The sequence below is a fragment of the Hydra viridissima genome, unplaced genomic scaffold (assembly GCF_058129835.1).
Source record: "Hydra viridissima isolate aposymbiotic clone 2 unplaced genomic scaffold, HvirCarnegie_v1 scaffold_12, whole genome shotgun sequence".
Lineage (NCBI taxonomy): Eukaryota > Metazoa > Cnidaria > Hydrozoa > Anthoathecata > Hydridae > Hydra > Hydra viridissima.
Genome location: NW_028324311.1, coordinates 3717603 through 3736644, shown reverse-complemented (window position 1 = coordinate 3736644; position 19042 = coordinate 3717603). Strand labels below are relative to the sequence as shown.

The window sequence follows — 19042 nt, the reverse complement described above, 5'->3', positions numbered from 1 at the left end:
TGATAAAAGTGCATCTTTTAGATGCATAAAAGATGTGCAATATACGTCTACTTGATTAATTTTTTTATCGAATAAAATGCATCTAAAAGATGTCTATAAGATAGACGTCTATTTAGCGTTCATTCACGACGTGATTTCAGACATCTTTTAGACCAGTTCTCAGACGCATATTAGATGCATTTTAGACATCTTTTTGCCTGCTGGGTAGAGTTACAGATGATATTGTAAAAGTATTAACTCCATATGCTGCTAGAATTGTAATTGCAGAACTAAAAAAGTCTCGTACTGACTTGTTAGTATTTAATAATTTATGTTCTTGCCCTTTGCATGTAACTATGAAACTTCTTTGTCGACACACAATGGCAGTGAAAATAGTAAATGGGGATGTTTTTAAAGCAGAAGATGCAGGAGAGCGATGGCATTTAAGCTATCAAAAAAGAAAATGGCTTTCTCGGAAGATCAGAAGTTCGCATAATCAGGCTAACAATGTTCTTCATTTTTCAACTAACAAAACTGAAAAAAAGTCCCTTAAAGTGCCATTTTCTATAGATCAGAAATTTTAAACTGTCATGGATCTATGTAAACCAATTTCAGATTATTTATCCAGTCTTGGAATGAACGAGTTTGAAGAAAAATTTGATTCATTAAATTTAATTTATAAATTGTGGTTAGCTGGGAAAAAAGTTTTAATTTCTGATTTGGAAACACAAGTATTGCCTGAAATCTCCAATTTGCTCGAAAAGGCTGTTTTGCCTCAAACATCAGAGTTGCCCGAAGTGTCTGGATTGTCTGAAACGTCTGATTTGCCAGAAACTTTGGGGTCGCCCGAAGTTTCTGATTTTCCCGAAATGTCTGATTTGCCTGAAATGTCCGGTTCTTCATACTTTTCTGAATCATTGAGCTATGCTTTACCATCCTGTCTAAATTTAAATGAGCAACTTAGAAATCAAGGAAGCGTTTTATCTTCAAATCTATCTTCTCTAAATAGCAGTGTCAACTTGAAAGGTCTTCCTGCAAATTAATCGGAATGCTGCACCGGTGAAGCTATAAATGTTTTTAGTAGTTTAGACAATGTATACTTGCCTAAGGTTCCTCCAGTTGTAGGAAATGTAAAGATTAGAAAAGCACGACTCAAAAGGAAACGTGAACTATATAATGATCCTTACCATCAATCATGCAAGCGAATTTTAGGCAAAACTGCTCATAAGGAACAGTTATTAAAAAAACAACTCTCTGTCGTAGATCTTCCACTATTCTCTGTTAAGGACTCATTCAAGATGTTATCTGATTTGCACATAAATAAAGCACAAAAACTTTTATCCATGCAGTTTCCAAAAGTACAAGGACTACAAGACCCTATTCTCGGATCAAAACTTCATTTTAGAGTGCAATCTGGAAAATTTATTCAAATTTTACATAATAGTACAATGCATTGGCTTACCGTTTCCAATTTTTTAAGTACTGATCTTAACTCAATTGATGTTTTTGATTCCTTATATTATGATTTAAGTGTTAATGGAAAGATGCAAGTAGGATTGATCATGATGGTTAAAGATGCTTTTTTGAAAAAACAGTTCAAAGATTTTCAAAAACAATCCGGTGGGCTTGATTGTGGTCTTTTTGCAATTGCAGCGGCAACAGATTTATGTTACGATCATGATCCAAGCATAAAATGTTATAAGCAAGAACTTATGCGAGATCATTTATTAAAACTAGCAATAAGCAACCCGTAAAACGGGTTATGGTCGGTCTGTTAATTTATAGTGGCTGTATTCCACAATTTAAAGTTGCGAAACCATAACTAATACCCTTTTAGAAAAACGCCTTCAAATTTAAAAAATTAAACCATCTGTAAAGTTAAAATAAAAAGTATGCGGAGGTAAAATAATTTACCAATTATTTAATATTGAGTAATTTACCATTGACATAGGTCATATCAGTGTTAGGCAGAACCATTTTCCTCGATATTACCAAGTTCAACGCAATACGTTTTTAGTTACTGACTCAAAATAATAACACTTCATAATGCTTTAAATTGACGAGAAAGTGAAGCTAAATTCTTGTGATATTTTTTATAACATGAACTTTAATTTATAAGATTAATATAAAGCGAACGTTAATTATACATGAATTATTAACTTTTTGGTATCCCCTTGATACATGTTTCTTTAAAAAAGGAAACTGTCTTTAAAACGTTAAGTTCTCTTCAATATTTTGACACTAATAAAGGACCTCCCTTCCCCGTTTTTGCCGTTTTACCTTAATGGTGGTCAGGAGAATATTTTTATTAAGAGTAGTCAAGTTTTTGATGAAGACCTTTTACGAGAATACCGAAATGTAAAACAATGATTTACGTGTATAAGAATTTTTCCTTTTTAATATTTATAAGAATTTAACAGATATAAGAATTTTTTCTTTCCTCAAAAGTGTTGCAAATGCAAACTAAGCTAATTAATTAGTTAAAAACCTTATAAAATTTAAGTAACTCGATATTTGAAAAATGCGCTAAACTACAATATTAACCACCAAATTACGTACAGCAAATTATTAGGCTTAAAATAGAGAAAACTTTAAAAAAAATTGAACTAATTGCATACATTTATATCATTTTAACTGACCAAAATTTACAATAAAAGGTAATCAGGTTTCTTTTTATAAATCGTATAAATGCGTCAATCGTAAATCCTAAAGAAAAATAAAAATGGAATTATGATACCATAATTACAACAACAACAAAAAAAAAAACAAAAATAAAACACCGCATAAAAACTGAAAATCGATGTACCTATTTATAGTAACCCATTTTGACATTGCAGTTAATATAAACATTTATCGAAAATGTAACAATAAAATCTGTTTCGAAGTACAAAAGGATTAACAATACTATATATGTATATAAAAAAAAAAACAATTTAAGATATAAATTGCATTTTTACCATGTTGTCTTGGCTTTCAGTAAATAAATAAAAGCAGTAAGTTCCAATAATGAAACAACCTATTATTCATTTTTTACAATAGTCACCAACATGAAGGTGTCTATTGTTAAAAATGAATACCAACACAAAACATCACAACAATAACACATAACAATAGAATATTTACATCCTTGATCCTAAAATCCAGTGAAGATAACAAACCAAATTAAAATATGAAAGGCAAAATTAGAAAACCAATTTAAAGTTAACTATATTTATCTTTTTACTAAACATATAAATACATAAAAATATATTTGTTTTTATGTTCAATATTAGTTATTCAATTACTTCAAATTTAGGACATGAAAACACCCTGGATTTAAAGATCAAGGTTGCATACTCTCATACACATTACGCTAAACATTAAGAGACATTATTATGTGTTTTGAGAATAATTAAAAAAGGCTACACAACACAACCTAGCTCCAAAGCAGTAACTCCGCCTGGCACTAAATGCTGCCAAGTCACAACTCTGCTATAAGTACATCGCTTGGGTGGCAAGGTTATCAATCTTGCTCAACATAATGCCAAATCACACCACTTTGAAAACATGGAAACAACATAATTTAAAAACATATACAACTATAAACAAATATAGTTTTATATGACACATTTGATTAATAATCTTTTCAATTTGATGAAGAGTAGCTTGTTCAGCTATTAGAAGTGGGACTGAGTGGTGAATGAAATCTTCCATCATAAAAAATTTGTATGTATTCCAGAGATGTAAAGGATTGTCAGGTTCACAAAAGGTCAAAATAATTGAAAACAACTGTCTAATTTTCTTTGACATGTCTTAAAACCGCCTCAGAAAGAGTATTCTGCCATTCAGTGTCATCTTGCAACAGACCTTTCAAATCACATGCTACACAAAACGTTTTAAGGACAATACCATTAACAGTATGCACATCATCCCAAGATGTTGCTCCTTTTGCTTGCAAAAGTAACAGTCTAAGAAAAAACTATTCTCCAGTTGGATTAACTTTATACATTCTTACTATCACCTTATTACCACCCCTTTATCTAACCTTCCATTTACAATGTTTATCATCAAATATAAAGTGATAAGGAATATCTACATACGAATAGCAATATGCTCTTTCATTTTCAGTATTTAACTTAAACCATGCCATTAGGTGCATATCACGCTGAGCTGCACGATCTAAAGCCATATGTTCTGCTCCTTCTCTAAAATACATTAATTGATTTTCAGGTAGATGTTTACCAAGTCACAGCACTTTAAAAACACGGAAAGAGCATAACATAAACATATGTACAAACTATAAGCACAATAAATGTGATTAAATATGTATATAAGGTTAAATATATACTAAAATAAATAAATACCTTATATACATATTTAAACACATTTTTAAAACAATTATGTAACACATATTAACACATACACAAACAGCAAAAAAACACTTTAAATTATTATAAAAACACATTGATAAAACAACTATAAAGCACTTATTACCACACACACATATATATCAAAAAAGCATATAAGCAAACAATAAACGTGTGCAAACAAAAATTCTAAAAATGACGCAAGAAAATTTAAAAAGATACAAAATATATATTTACAAACAATAATCTTTACCTTCTTTTTTTTATTCATAAGAACTGTAATCCTCATAACAAAATTTAACCTTTACATACAATAACATGTGACATGCGTTGTTAGTGTTGGCACAAAATTTTAATTTATTTTTCTAAATTTTCTAAAAAAGAACAAAAATAGTTGATGGCATCACAGAAATTTCAAAGTAAAAATAACAATTTTATGGAAACAGCAATAGTATAACTTTAAATAACATCCATACCCCTATTTGCCTTCTAAAATATAAAATAATAAAAATAAAACTGCTAAAAGAAAAACTAAAACAAACAAAATCTAAACGATTTAAAAAATTAAAATCCTTTCTACTTTAAATCCTTTCTACTTTATCTAATAAAAGTTTTAATCCTTTCTACTTTATCTGATAAAAATGTATATATAACTATTTCATATACTTACTTCAATTATAATATGATATATAATTGATTAAGATGATTCTTTATGTAATATATCTAAACTAATAATTAAATTCCAAAAGGAAAAAAGTTTTAACTCGCTCAAAAGATCTTTCTCCAATGGCCGTGTGCATTTGAAGAACGCGCTCTACCAAAGCCTAGTAACTAATTTAAAGCCTAGGAACTAATGATGAAACGACGTTGAACATTAAACATTAAACGTTAAACGTTAAACATTAAGCATTTCTGTAGGAATTATATTATGATGCTTCAGTGACAATCACTTAACACCATTTCCTATAGAGACGAGTGAACGAAAAAGGAAAAAACAATCTAAACCAATTAATTTACCACTATATTGCATATGTCGTCTTCCGGATAATAAAGAAGAGAAAATGGTTAAATGCGACAATTGCAAGGAGTGGTTTCATGTTTCATGCCTTTCCATTCCAAAGACTATATTTGAGAATTCTGACCACTCTTTACATTGGCATTGTAATTCATGCAGCTAAGTAAGATATTTTATTTAAAATTAAACAAATATTAGATTTAAATTTTTATTATAATTTATTATCATTTTAAAAGTTATAAATTAGATTTATAATTAAAAAATCCGATATGTAAATGTTTAATAGTTATTGTATATTAATGTTGTACTCTAGGATGCCTAATTTTGCAGTTAAAAGAGAATTTTTGTACTATTGGATTTGTAAAGAAATTCCGTCATTCATCATGCTTCAAAAATTTTCGGCTTTTAATTCAAATATGTTGCAAGTATGTTAGACCTGGACAAAATCCCCCCATCCTATTCTTTTTATTTTCCACCTCTCCCCCCCCCCCCCCCTACCACCACTTGCATTAATTTTAGGGTAACTAAACGTAAAAGTAAAAAAAAATATTAAGGTAAGTATGGGTATTAAGGCCCGGCGAAAATAAGGCCCACTAATCCAAAGTTAGGGAAAAAATAAATTGTGAAACTTTTTTTCGACATTAAAATATTAGAGTTATCTGGTTTTATCACTGGCAGCAAAAAAAAATCAGCATTTCTTTACCGCGCATTCGACAAAGGTGGGCCTTAATACCCATACTTACCTTATTCTCTTTTTTTTTTAATATGAAAATAATTTTGATTTGATAATGTATGTTCAAATTAATGTTTTATATTTTAGTATGCTGAGATATGGCAGTTAATAAATTCTGTACAACAGTGGCATGTAAGTTGGTAATGTATTGTAAATCAGTATAAAATTATTCAAAAATTTTCTTGTGTTTTCTCTGCAGCTGCGCGTATTTAAATGTTTATACATTTGAAATCTTTTTATTTTAGAAATTAAAAAAATACTCTAGACAAAAATTGATTTGTATTAGGGGTGTCAAAATCTATAAAATGTATTTCTATAAATCTATAAAGTATAAAATCTCAAAGTGTGCAACAAAGTGTGCAAAAAAACATATATAGTCTCAAACAGGGGCTGCGAGAGTGCCAATGGTGCCCGGGTCAAAAATAGAGAAGGGCCCCACTTTTAAAACCATAAATGTTCAAAGCTTTTTTGTTTTGCGAATGTTTTGTTTTTGTAGAATGAAGCAATTATCAATTTTCGCCACAATAAATTGTACAGGGTTCGTAGCGAACCTAAAACACATAGAGAATTGGTCTATTTTAGCTAAAGTCAGGGAAAACCTGGAATAGTATGGAAATTATTATTTTTTAATTAGATAGTCAGGAAATTATGATCGTAAAGTGATCATCCAATTAACTGAAAGGAATTGATAAAGCTTTTATTGAAATAATCTCTTAGGCAATCTGAAAATATCTATTTATAAAATATCCAATATACAGATGGTTTTTTTAAATGTTATTTCGTGACTAAAATAGTCAGGGAAAATTGGCTGATTTTTTAAAAAAAGTCGGGGAATTTCTTATGATAAATTGAGTACGAAACCTGTTGTATTTCTGCGTTAATATCAATTCTCTGGCTTAAAATCAACTAATCAAAACTGACACATGGATCAAAATATTAGTTTTAAACCCTGAAGTAAAAAAGAAATCAACAAATACTTCGAGAAAGGAGAATGAGGTGCTTAAATATGGATTTTCGAAATTTTCTTTCTCCCTAAATATTCATTTTTGCTAGACCTAAATCGTAAACGGTTTTCTTAACCCAACCCAGTTTTCTAAAGCACTCGTTTGGTTGATCTTCTCGCTAGTCAGATCAAGGTTTTTCATGACATGTTTAAAAGCTACCAACATTTCTCTCCTCAAGTGATATGATGGCGTCAATACGGGATTGTATCCTTGCATAGACATCTTCTTATATTATGTCTATGAAGTAAAACAAAGCAGATTTTACATTGTCAGTTATTAAAAAAATTGTGATTTATTGTAAAAAAAATTTCCGAATCTGCGTTCGGCGCCCCTTCAAGCTAGGCTCCCGGGACAAATTGCTATATTTGTCCCTCCCTCTTCAAGGACCTTGCTAAATATGTTTCACTAGTGAGTCGACTTTACTTGTTTTAGGTGCAAACTTTATATAGAAAATATATCTGGTGCATATAACATATTTGCTTTGTGTTAATCTATTTTACAGTATCTAGTTCACAAATCCAAAGTAAATCTCAAAATCTAGTACTGATAATACTTTATCTAAATTAAACTGGAACAACAGTTGGTTGGCTAATAGAAAACAAAGTGTCAAAATAGTTTATGGATGTCCCAATGGAGATAAGTATTTAGCGGAGTACATAATGGTTTGCTTTTTGCTCCTTTTGATGCTCTAAGTTGACGATTGCATAGTGAACTTGGATAGTACAACTTATTCAAGCAATATGGTATACTATATTGCGTAAACAAATAGCTGCGCCTACCGGGAGGCGCTGCTATAATTGCAAATGTTATAAGAAAAGAGGGGTCCTTGCATGCCTCCCTCCGTCAGAATAATTAGAATATGCATTTTCTACATAAATTGTATTTTCTGTTCGCAATTTTAATTAATTTTTAAATAATAATTATTTATAACTGAATAAATATACAAATACAAATAGTCGTGCTAAATGCCGATTTCTTTTTTTTTTAGAATGGTTGTGCGAATAAGCTTATTTGCCTTATTTACACGACGGTTGTGCGAATAAGCTTATTTGCCTTATTTGCACAACCGTCGTGCGAATAGACTCGGCCAACTATATGTATCTTTTATAAAATTAATATGATATTTGAAATTTATTGAAATAATTATGGGAGTTTGAATTAAAAAATTTAAAAAATCCAAGTGTCCGGAAACTTTTGGCCTGCAGTGTATATACGTACGAAGTTATTGTGCACCACGAGAATTTCGTGAACCCTAACAATCCTGATGTTCACACTCAAAATATTGAAAACCTGTGGATGTGAGCAAAAAAAAAGCTTCGTCGACAAAGTGGCATAAGTGAAGACTTGTTTGTGAGTTATTTGCATATTTTTGTTTGGAGAAATTCGGTGGCAAACAAGGATTTAATCTTTAATGAATTCCTAAAACTAGTTGTATTAACATATCGCGTTTGAATAAATTAAAAAAAAAAAAGAAAAAAAGGTTAAATTAGAAAAATGATAATAACAAATTTCTTGCTTAAAAGTATTCAAAGAAATTGATTTAAAACTTATTTTAAGTCTTAACAATTGTTGCATAATTATGCAACAATTATGCGCTTTTCTTTTAATTACGCTGAGTTGTGCTTTTCACTGTTTTAGTTTACGTACATAAAATAAGATTCAACCAACCAAAGAGTTATTATAGATGGAGTGAGAACGAAGCCGAAAATTATTTCACATCCCGATATGGTCTTTGTAGTATAATTATTCCAGCGGCAAGTCAAAATGGCGCTTTTTGCAAAAATATGAAAAAATTTGAAATGTAATTTGTAAGCTTTAAAAGCTGTAATCAAAGTGGATTAACCTCTTAAAATTTTATGGGATAGATTTTAAAAAACTATTGAATCAATGAAGAAGTTAATTACAACAAAAATTACGATTAAGGTGAAGTAATTGTTTCTTGCACACCTCAATTATAGGTATAAATATCAAAGTTTAAAACAATCTCTACTACATGTTTGAACCTTATTTTTTGTTTGCCTGTTCAGCTATAGGCTTGTTACGTTCTTTAAGAATGTTCTTTAGACCAGGCACTCATTACATCCTCCAGGCACTCAATAAGTCCCTTGACGATTTTATTTTGTGTTGGAATATTTTTGCCGTATTTGCAACCTAAAATCCGTAAATATGTTGTAAATATTTATTGGTAAATAAAGGTATCTATTGTACAAACAGATATTTGACAATACTAATTAAAATTGAAGCAACTTATGTTAATTTTTTACCTGTTGTATTGTAATTTTTTTTAAAATAATAATAGTCAGGTATTGCCTAAGGTAATAAATATTATTACAGTTAGTAAAATTTTTTTATTATTAATATTAATAATGAATGTCCAGATTTTAATTGAGTTAATAATGAGAAAAGTTTTTTGTTGAACTGAATGCTATATTATGTCAATGTTTCACTTATACTTGGCAATTTTTACTCTTTTTTAACTTTTACTAAATTTTACTTTAAATTTTAGAAGCTTAAATATCTAGTTTAAATCAGTTTTTCAAATATTGTTTTATTATAACAAAAAAAAAAAAAATGTATAAATGTTTTTATGTTACTGTTTTGCTAATATTTATTCTATTAAGTTTTATTCTATTTTAAATAGAATAAATTTTATTTTTTATTTTAAACAGTATTTTAAAATAAATAAATAAATTGTATTAAAATAATAAAAACATTTAATTACCTTTTTTTATATAAAATTGAAAATTATTTTATTATTTTAATAGCTAGAATATGAATGAAATTGAAATACATATTAAAAAATTATCCAACATTTGCCGTTTATGTAAGCAAAAAATAATAATAGACCAATATTATGGTTGTAAAAAGACTGCTCTGGAATTCAGTAAGGAAATATTTGATATTTTTGGTCACCATCTCAATGATGATTGTGAAAATGTCCATCCAAAATTTTTATGTAAGAAATGTCTAAGAAAACTCCAGCGTTACCAGAAAAGTCCATTTAATGTGTTTCTTGTAGATGTTGCTGATTTTACCAAACATGAAACAGTAACATGTTTAGTATGCTGTGGACATTTAAACAAGCATATTTATAAAATTAAGTTTTCTGGTGTTTTAAAAAATGACCTAAGTAAATCGAATAATACTTCACTATCACCTATACCTTCACCTATTACTTCATTTCACAAGTTTCTTGAAATCGCTAGCATGTACGAATTTATGAAAACAAGTGAAAGTGAAAATTGTTATTATCTTAGCAAAATTCATGAAATAAGTGGAATTCCAGTTATTGAAAAAAGTTTAAAAATTTATAAAAACTTTTCTTGGGACATAATTGCCTACAATTTGCTTGTATCTAAAGTAAATCCTTATCTTGCATTAATACCAGAAATAATATATGAAGAAAACATTCATGAGTTTTTTATAGCTATTAGCGAATTGAAGATTTGTCCAGCCAATGATGAATTTAAGGATCTAATTTCTCATAAACTGTCATATGGCTCCCAATTGCATTTCTTGAACAAAGATAAAATCATTAAAGCAACAATTGAAAATAAACAATTTTCATCTGAAGCAGATCTTAAAGTTATAAGGTCAAGTAAATGTGATAAACTAATTTCAAATTATGTAAGTAGATGCGATCATTGCACTGCATTGAGAAAAGATCTTATTTTGTATTCTCATAGATATGAAACAGGCACAATTGGAAGTAAAGAAAAATCTCCTAATATTTACAAAAATAGGGAACAACTATTACAAAAATGCGAAGGTCAACATAATTGTTTACAATATTTGAAGAATGTTCTAAAAAGAAAAGAAAAGAGAATAAAAAAACTTTTTGAAAAAGAAAGCATTGTTTTGCCTGACGAACTAAATGATGTTGTTAGTGGTGTTTTAAAAAACAATGATAACCTTAGCTTTCCAAGAGACTCTCCAAAGTATTTATTATGGCAAGAACAACTTAAAAATTTTGGATTAAAGAATAAAAAGTCTGCTCGATGGCACCCCTTGTTTGTAAGGTTTTGTCTCAGCATATACTTAAAATCTCCAGGTATAATTCTTAACAAGTATATAAGGTTATTCTAATTTGTTTACAAAATGTTTGTTTCAGTTGTTTTTTTTATATATTAAATGAAGTCATTAAATTCTCTTGTAACTGAAAGTCAATAGAGAGAGATGCCTAAGAATCTTCGAGGTACCTAGCGTACCTATCTCTTAACTTGTTAGCCTTATTATTTTTTAAGCTTTGCTGACAAAATTTGAAACCTATAAAATAAGCTCAATTAATTCCTTATTAAAAGTCAACTTTTCCATTTTAAAATATAATATTTTTTTGAAATAATTTTTTTTTCTTTTGTTTATTTTAATTCTTTTAATTTTAAAAGCATTTTACAGTATTATTATTTTTATAATTTATTTAATTTTTAGCTGCATATGAGCACATTCGAAACTCAGGTTTTATTGAATTGCCGCATAGAACAACGCTTAACCAATACACTGACTTTGCTTCAAGTAACTCAGGATTTGTAGCAGAAATAGTTTCAAGATTATGTTTAGATTTAAAAATAGAAACACTAAAAGATCATGAAAGGCAAACAATTATAATGTTTGATGAGATGAAGATTAAACAAAATCTTGTCTTTTGTTCTGCATCTGGGGAGCTAAGAGGCTTTACAGAATTAGGAGACATTAACGAAGAACTTAATGAATTTGACAGGTGTTTTAGCCTGGTAACACACAAAACTAAGGATCTTGCATCACATATATTGTGTGTAATGGTTGGTGGTCTTTTAAAGCGTTTCACATATCCGTTAGCTTACTTTTGTACACTAGGGTTATCAAGTGATCAATTGTTTCCAATTATTTGGAAAGCAGTTAGAATATCAGAGAGTATTGGTTTAGAGGTTGTCGCTTTTGTTTCCGATGGGGCGTCTTCAAACAGAAGTTTCTTCAAACTGCATGAATTAGCTGATGGCTCAAATGTGTCAGTTGATGGGGTTGTTTATTGGGTTTATAATCGATATGACATGGATAGAAAAATATTTTTTTTCAGTGACCCACCACATTTATTGAAGACATTGAGGAATAACTTAGAAAATTCTGGTAGTAATAATTTTACCAGAAATTTAACGGTAAATTTCCTATTCAAATTATGTAATTATTGTCAGATTTATTTTTTTATTTTTACTATATTTTATGAAACTTTTTATTGATAATTGATTTGTTTTTTTATATTTTTGGCTAAATACCTATTTTATAATTTATTTACACAATTTATTATAAATTTATAAGAAAAACTATTTAAGCAAATGAATACTTTTTTGTTGAAGTTGTTCTTTAGGGTTATTAAACTTAGTATGTAATTTTAAGACCATATTTCAGTTTCATCTTTATTTAGTGCAATGAAAAATCTTTAAACTGGCAGCAATTAATTGACCTCTACGATTGTGATCTTGGCAGGTTTCGCTTAGCTCCTGGACTGCGAAAGTTACACAAATTGACGCATGACCATATGTTTTTAACACCTAGATTGCGGATGAGAGTAAATTTAGCTGCTCAGGTAACACAATTTCATTTTATATAAGTAAATGTAAATTTCTTTCAGGAGATGACGCATGTTATGTATAATTGAACTTTCAAGAAATGATGAGTAGTGGTTTCAGAACATTAGTAGAAGTTACACTATACTGAATAATATGTTAGTAAAAGTTGTTACAAATTCTTTAAGGTTTTGAGCAGCACTGTAGCTGATGCAATCGCTAATTGTAACAATGAACAATTATCAGAATTGGAAAAATTCATTCGTTTAACAGATATGTTTTTTGATATGCTGAATGTAAACAATAAATTTCAAGGTCAAAAGAATAGGAAGCCTGCTCTATACCCCTATCGTGCGGTGGATGATTGGAGATTTGAGGTATTGTTATCTTTAATTAATATACCTTTCTTAATGTTGAAATTTGTCATCATTGTGTTCTGGTTTTTGCACTTGACTAGTTTGGTTTAGGGTTGAGTTTCCCAAAAAAATGAGAATGAGTGTTATTTAATATTAGCCAATGAGTTTAACTTTGAAAAAGAAAAGCCAATATTAAGATTCCTTAATAAATAAAAAATTATCCTCTAAAATCTTTATTTTTCTATTTTCCTAATGCCATTTTTTCTACTATTTTAGTGGTTGCAAAGCACATACCTAAAATATATTAATGAGTGGAAAGCACAAGCTGAATCGAATGAAAGGATACCTAAGGCAATGAAAACCAAACTTTGTTTGAGTTCTCAGACTATCCAAGGAATCAGGATTACTGGTATTGGTATTTTGAGTTTTTTTGTTCATTGAAAGTATACTCACAAAAAATGTGTTACTCAAAAAAAAAAAAAAAACTTTTGAATGCTAAGAGATTATTTCATAAAATTTGAAATCTATCGATGAATTCTAATTGAGTTGAGAATAGTAAAAAAATGTTGCAAACTAGTTTGCCTCAAATTTGGTGTAGAGGGGGATAATTTTGGGGGGGCATTGTTATACCCAGGACCCAATCATCGCAATTTTTTGCAAAGCATCATTATTATAACATAATGGCATAAGTATATACAGCGCCTGGCTCTTGGGAGCATAGGCGCGCGGCCCACAATAATTATGGCTCCAGCTGGGGCCCCGATTTTTAAAGTATATATTTTATATATTTATATATATATATATATTTTATTTTTTTTTTATTTTGTCTTATAGTGCATTCGTTTGTTGAGCTAGTCCCATATTTATTAAGCAGAGTAACTGATGGACAAGAGCTTTATTTTTTATCCGATAAATTAAACCAGGATTCAGTTGAAGAACACTTTGGACGAATACGTAGTCGAGGAGGAGCAAACGAAAATCCAACTGCTCACGAATATGGCCTTCTAAATCGAAAGGTTATTGTGGTCAAATCTGACCTGCTGAAAGTTATGCGTGGTAATACTAGAGGCTGTATACGCGAAAAATTAATTATCGACGTCAATGATAACAGAGAACTGCCCAAACGCTCTAAAAGGAAATAAATTTTGTTGAATGATTAATTAGGCGTATTTCTCTATGGGAAAAAAAAGAAAACTTAAATAAAGAAATCCGTATAAGCATGGATTAGAACCCTGAACTAAATTTGGGGCTCTTGAACCCCAACGAGAGCGGGTTCTGGAAACCTTTGGGGTTCTAGAAAATAGTAATTTTTATATTAAAGTACCTTACTTCGCTAACATTTTCAAGTAACAAAGAAAAATTTAAATTATAAAGAAATAGTAAATGGTCACAAGTGACAATATTCTGCTACAAATGAATTTAATGTAATACTTAGAAATACGTTTTCGACATTAATACAAAATAATAATAAAAAATCTACTATTTTGAAATGATCTAAAAAAGTAAAAAGTACTGTTACAGAGAAAAAACAATACCAAAACATACTTGATTGGTACAGGCCATCTGTAACCCTAAAAAAATGAAGTTCAAAAAAGGTTTTCTAAAACCCTTTGAGAAAATAGTGTTTTGGAATCAGGGTTCTGATAAAGGAATTCCAGAATCAACCGTGGCGCATTAGACTTGTAATCCAAGGGTTGCGAGTTCGATACCCGCTCGTAGCACATAAACGTTATTGGTAAGTTTGTAAACGGACAGCCAACTCGTCTTCTGTGACAAGACCATTAGGACTTCTTAGAGCACCTTTTAAAAAATAAAAGATTCCTTATGTTCAAAAAGGGTTTTAGAACTCATTAATTTTTTAGAAACTCATTAAAATCTTAGAAATCATTTTAAGGTTCTTTGACTTTTTCTACTTTAAAAAAAAATTCTGAGCATCAGCTCGAAATGCCATTACAATTTGTGGCGGACTTAACGGCAGCAAAGTATTCTTTCCTTTTTTTTAAAAAAAGTAGTCGAGAGGGAACTGGCCGTATTTATCCTCGAGGGCCCTAGGCCTTATTTTAGAATCAATTCTAAAATAAGCCCCCTCAAATAGTGGGGCCAAAAGCAACAGCCTAATCTGCATTTTAATAAATATTAAAAATTAATCTGTAAAAAAATAATTTATTCAAATAAATTTTTGATGAAGCCTTAATTTGGATTTCCTTAAATTGCTGATTGAATTCTTAAAGATCTGTTTCGATTCAAGATTCGAAACAATAAAATGCTTATACGCAGAGCAAGAATTTAAATATATATATAAATTCTTTACTATATTTTTACTATATTGAGCACTTTGGCATCACACAAATCTTTTTAATTACTTTAAAACAGTTCTCTAGTTTAATTGCTAAGATTTTCCCTCAAAAAATTATTACATAACTGAAGAATTCTAAAGGACTAAACGATATTCTGTTGGTTATTTACAGCATTAAACGCAAGTGATGACATCATACTGATTTAGGTATAGACAAGGCTTCAGTACATACATCGATTGATTTAGGGAGAACTCACAAGAGAATTGATAACACATAGGCTTAGACAGGGATTAATATTATTCGTTTTTACTTTCTTCGTTTTACTTTGTTTTTGAAGAAATAAAGCGCTTTTTTTAGCATTAAAGTGCACAAAATGTATCAGGGAACTGTGACCTTATATAGAATTTGTAAATATATATGGAACATGGGAGAACAATTTCCACTTCAGACTTAAGTATGGGGAATAAGTAAAAAAGTATGGGGTATAAAATCTTAAACTAATTAACATCAATATTTGAATATAAAAAAATACATCTGTTTAATTACTTCAATTTTAGGAAAATATTACATGAAACGCAATGATGTAAAAACACTCAATTACATATAATACTTTTTATAGTTTAATAACTATACGATTCTTTTTATTCTTAATTAAAAATAGAGCTTACAAATAAAATATGTTACTTTTGATAAAAAAATATGATTCAGAAACATGAAAAAACATATTTAAAAAAGGTTAAAAAATCTGCTACTAATAGAATACACCCTACTTTAAACTTTTACGTAGTGAAACTTCTCCTTTACGGGAAATTTTATGCCCTATTTCACTTCTTCTCATAATCTGAATCCACGTTTTAACAAAGGCCCTAATTCTGATATTAATCCACCTTTTAATAATTTTCTCATATAATACATTTTTTATACTGTCATTTTCAAGGTCCATTGTTAGCATCTCCCATTTTTCTATGACTAATTCACTTTTAATTATATTGTTATAAACTAAAGTACTTAAATTTTCCCCGCAATAAGTGATTAGCAAATTTTTGTTTATAATTTTACAAGCATCTATTTCAATTTGACGAACAAAAAGCAAAAATCTGTCATTTACTATTATGAGCCCTCCTCTATTAACTCTTTCAACCCAGTGTATTGTATATTTATTTATATCTGCACATTCATCTTTTGGCTCTGTCTTTGATCCCCATAATGATAATAAATCAATTAATGCTTTACCCTGAGGTGATCGTTTATCCTTTATATTTTCTTTAAGAACATATATTATATAACCAGCAATATATCTAATAGTCTCTTCTTCAGAAATATCAAGAGGCTTATAAACTTCCTTGACATTTACATCTAAATTTATACATTTAACACGATACTCTAAACTCCATTGCAATAACCTATCAAATATATATTGGAGTAATAGACTGTTTGCTTTTTTCGATGTAGAAATATTGCTAAGGGATAGGAAATCATTCCAAATATCTTTTGCTTTTTTTAAATAGCATAAATGCAGAAATTTTTTGAACATTTCTTCTCTGTTATGGCACATGGTTCCATTAAGTTTTATAATTGTAAAAATTTCAGCTTTAGCAAGACTGTCAAACTCCTTAAGCTTTGATGTATCTTTTGATAACACTTGCATTACTTCTTCCGCCAACAACTTGACTTCTACACCTGGTCCAGTAATGTTATGCATAGGATCTTCAGATGCTTCCTTTAAAGATCGAGTAATAAAGTTCTCAGAGTGTGTGTTGAACTCTGATTCTATCAGCTTAGGAGCTATAAAGAAATGAATAGATATTGGTAATAAACATGACATGACGTAAAATATAATTAAATGTATATAAAAAGTATACATGCAGGGTGTTCGCCAGAATTATATTTTATAAAGCCAGAATTATTTTTTATAAAGTGTTTTTAAAATATTGGGAATATTTGTAGTTATTGTTCTACAAAATATTGGCAATTTTTGTTAAAATTGATTATACTAAAAATAGTCATTGAATTTTGGGAATTTTAAACCCATTGGGAATTCAACGGTATATGCAGTGCCATCTGGCTGGCTAACATCCAGACATGTTACATTAATATTTTAATATAAAATTAATTATATTTAATATGCAATTATAATAGCATAATTGTATATTGTAAAATAAATGCAATTATAACTCACTAATATACATTATTTTTAAACTGTTTAAAATTCTTAGTCATGATTTTTTTGTATTCATTTTGTGTAGCTTTAATTACATCTTTTAATCATTGACAGATGTGTTAAAGCTACAAAAAAAATATTAACTTAATGTAATGTTTTAATTACATTAAAATATGTAACAAAAGCTACAAAAAATGAATAAAAAACAATCATGAAATGATTTTTAAACAGTTTAAAATAACACTGAAATACTAAAATCAGCAACTTTTTTCATCAACAACTTACTTTCTCCATGCATATCTTTTCTACACTTTTCTTCGTGAATTTTTAAAAAATTTTGATTTTTATACTTTTTACTACAAAAACTGCAACAAACTGGAAGTGTAGTAAGGGTGGACGAAGATTTATTTCTAAAGTAGACCTCTTCGAAAACAAATTGAGAAATATTATCATCGCTTACAAACACAAGCTTTGGAATATGAGGAAGTTCCTCCACTATAAAATCTATAGCAATATCATCCTCGTTGATTAAATCCTCAGAATTCACGATTTCTGGATTGAATAAAAATGAATCTATCTCCAGTTCTTCGTCAATGTCTATATTCTTTAAAGCAAATTCCAGTTCAATATCAGCCATTTTCCATGTAAACTTTTTATCTTATTTTTTAATTTATTTTTTAAAACGTTCATAACATTTTTTGGCGCTACTGCACTTTCGCACCCCACTTTTTTTATTGCAGATTATGATAGAAAATTTTATGCTGATTCAGAAAAATATAAAAACATGGACCTGAAAATCAACGGAAAGTGCTCTAATTCGAAGTTAAAGTTGTAAAAAATCCCACTAAAAACCCTTATATTCGCCATTTTGAGAATAATAAGTTAATGATCTTTTAGCTTATAGAAGCAATACATTAATAGCATGGTTTTTACGTTACAAAAGTCGTTAAAGTATGTTTTTCCGAAGTGTCTTGGTATGCGCTCTTACCTAGCCATAAGCTACTCAGAGCGCAATATTGTACACGCATGCGCAATTATTTTATCATAACTACGATTTATATTTCACAATAAAGCTGGTTGGGATAGGCGGTTAGAGTTAGGATTAGGGTTAGGGTTAGGGTTAGGGATAGGGATAGGGATAGAGATAGGGATAGGGATAGGGATAGAGCAGTATAATAATAATTATTCATCAATTTGTCTACATTCTCACATTCTACGTTTAACCTATATTTGAAATCTTCCATTAATTTCATTTCGTTATAATACTTTCGTTAAAATACTTTAAAATAATAATGTTAAGGCTAATTGAAACCAGGTCTGCTTATTGCGCAATGTAACGGTAATTAATTTTCGTTAAAACTGAAAGCGTTTTAAAAAAGATTTTTAAAGAATGGCGAATATTAGGGATCTTTAGTGAGATTTTTTACAACTTTGACTTCGAATTAGAGCACTTTCCGTTGATTTTCAACTCTATGTTTTTATATTTTTCTGAATCAGCATGAAATTTTCTATCATAATCTGCAATAAAAAAAGGGGGGTGCGAAAGTGCAGTAGCGCCCATTTTTTTAAAGAAATATCTTTGGATATATACTTTTTAATGTGGAATGTGAT

General features: G+C 29.2%; 1 protein-coding gene, 1 long non-coding RNA gene and 1 pseudogene across 5 annotated transcripts; 1 reads left to right on the top strand and 2 right to left on the bottom strand.

The window, feature by feature from the left end:
* The window catches only part of LOC149880826 (uncharacterized), a 30617-nt pseudogene extending 25114 nt beyond the window's left edge, over positions 1 to 5503 (top strand).
* Positions 2408 to 5118, bottom strand: LOC149880827 (uncharacterized). Of its 3 annotated transcripts, XR_016445340.1 has the most exons (4): positions 4996 to 5118; positions 4579 to 4699; positions 4059 to 4163; positions 3572 to 3926 (listed from the first exon to the last, which is right to left on the bottom strand). It is a non-coding gene; the product is annotated as an uncharacterized LOC149880827 (long non-coding RNA). The 3 variants fall into 3 exon arrangements; XR_016445341.1 differs by lacking the exons at positions 3572 to 3926; positions 4996 to 5118 and adding an exon at positions 2408 to 2685 and having other exon boundaries at positions 4579 to 4726; XR_016445339.1 differs by lacking the exon at positions 4996 to 5118 and having other exon boundaries at positions 4579 to 4726.
* Positions 5504 to 15826: 10323 nt separating the features above from the next.
* Positions 15827 to 18117, bottom strand: LOC149880825 (uncharacterized). 2 transcript variants are annotated; one of them, XM_090069239.1, is made up of 2 exons: positions 17717 to 18117; positions 15827 to 17055 (listed from the first exon to the last, which is right to left on the bottom strand). In XM_090069239.1, the coding sequence occupies exons 1-2, from the start codon at positions 18066 to 18068 to the stop codon at positions 16037 to 16039; spliced, it is 1371 nt and encodes a 456-aa protein (XP_089925365.1). In that variant the 5' UTR covers positions 18069 to 18117; the 3' UTR covers positions 15827 to 16036. The 2 variants fall into 2 exon arrangements, with proteins under 2 accessions (XP_089925365.1, XP_089925366.1); XM_090069240.1 differs by having other exon boundaries at positions 17892 to 18013.
* Positions 18118 to 19042: the final 925 nt, after the last annotated feature.

Bases quoted from the DNA above. Each gene is read 5' to 3' on its own strand.
- LOC149880825 (XM_090069239.1), bottom strand. From the start codon at position 18,068: ATGGCTGATATTGAACTGGAATTTGCTTTAAAGAATATAGACATTGAC. The intron at 17,056-17,716 runs GTAAGTTGTTGA...ATTTCTTTATAG, and splicing joins AAAAGATATGCATGGAGAAA to CTCCTAAGCTGATAGAATCA.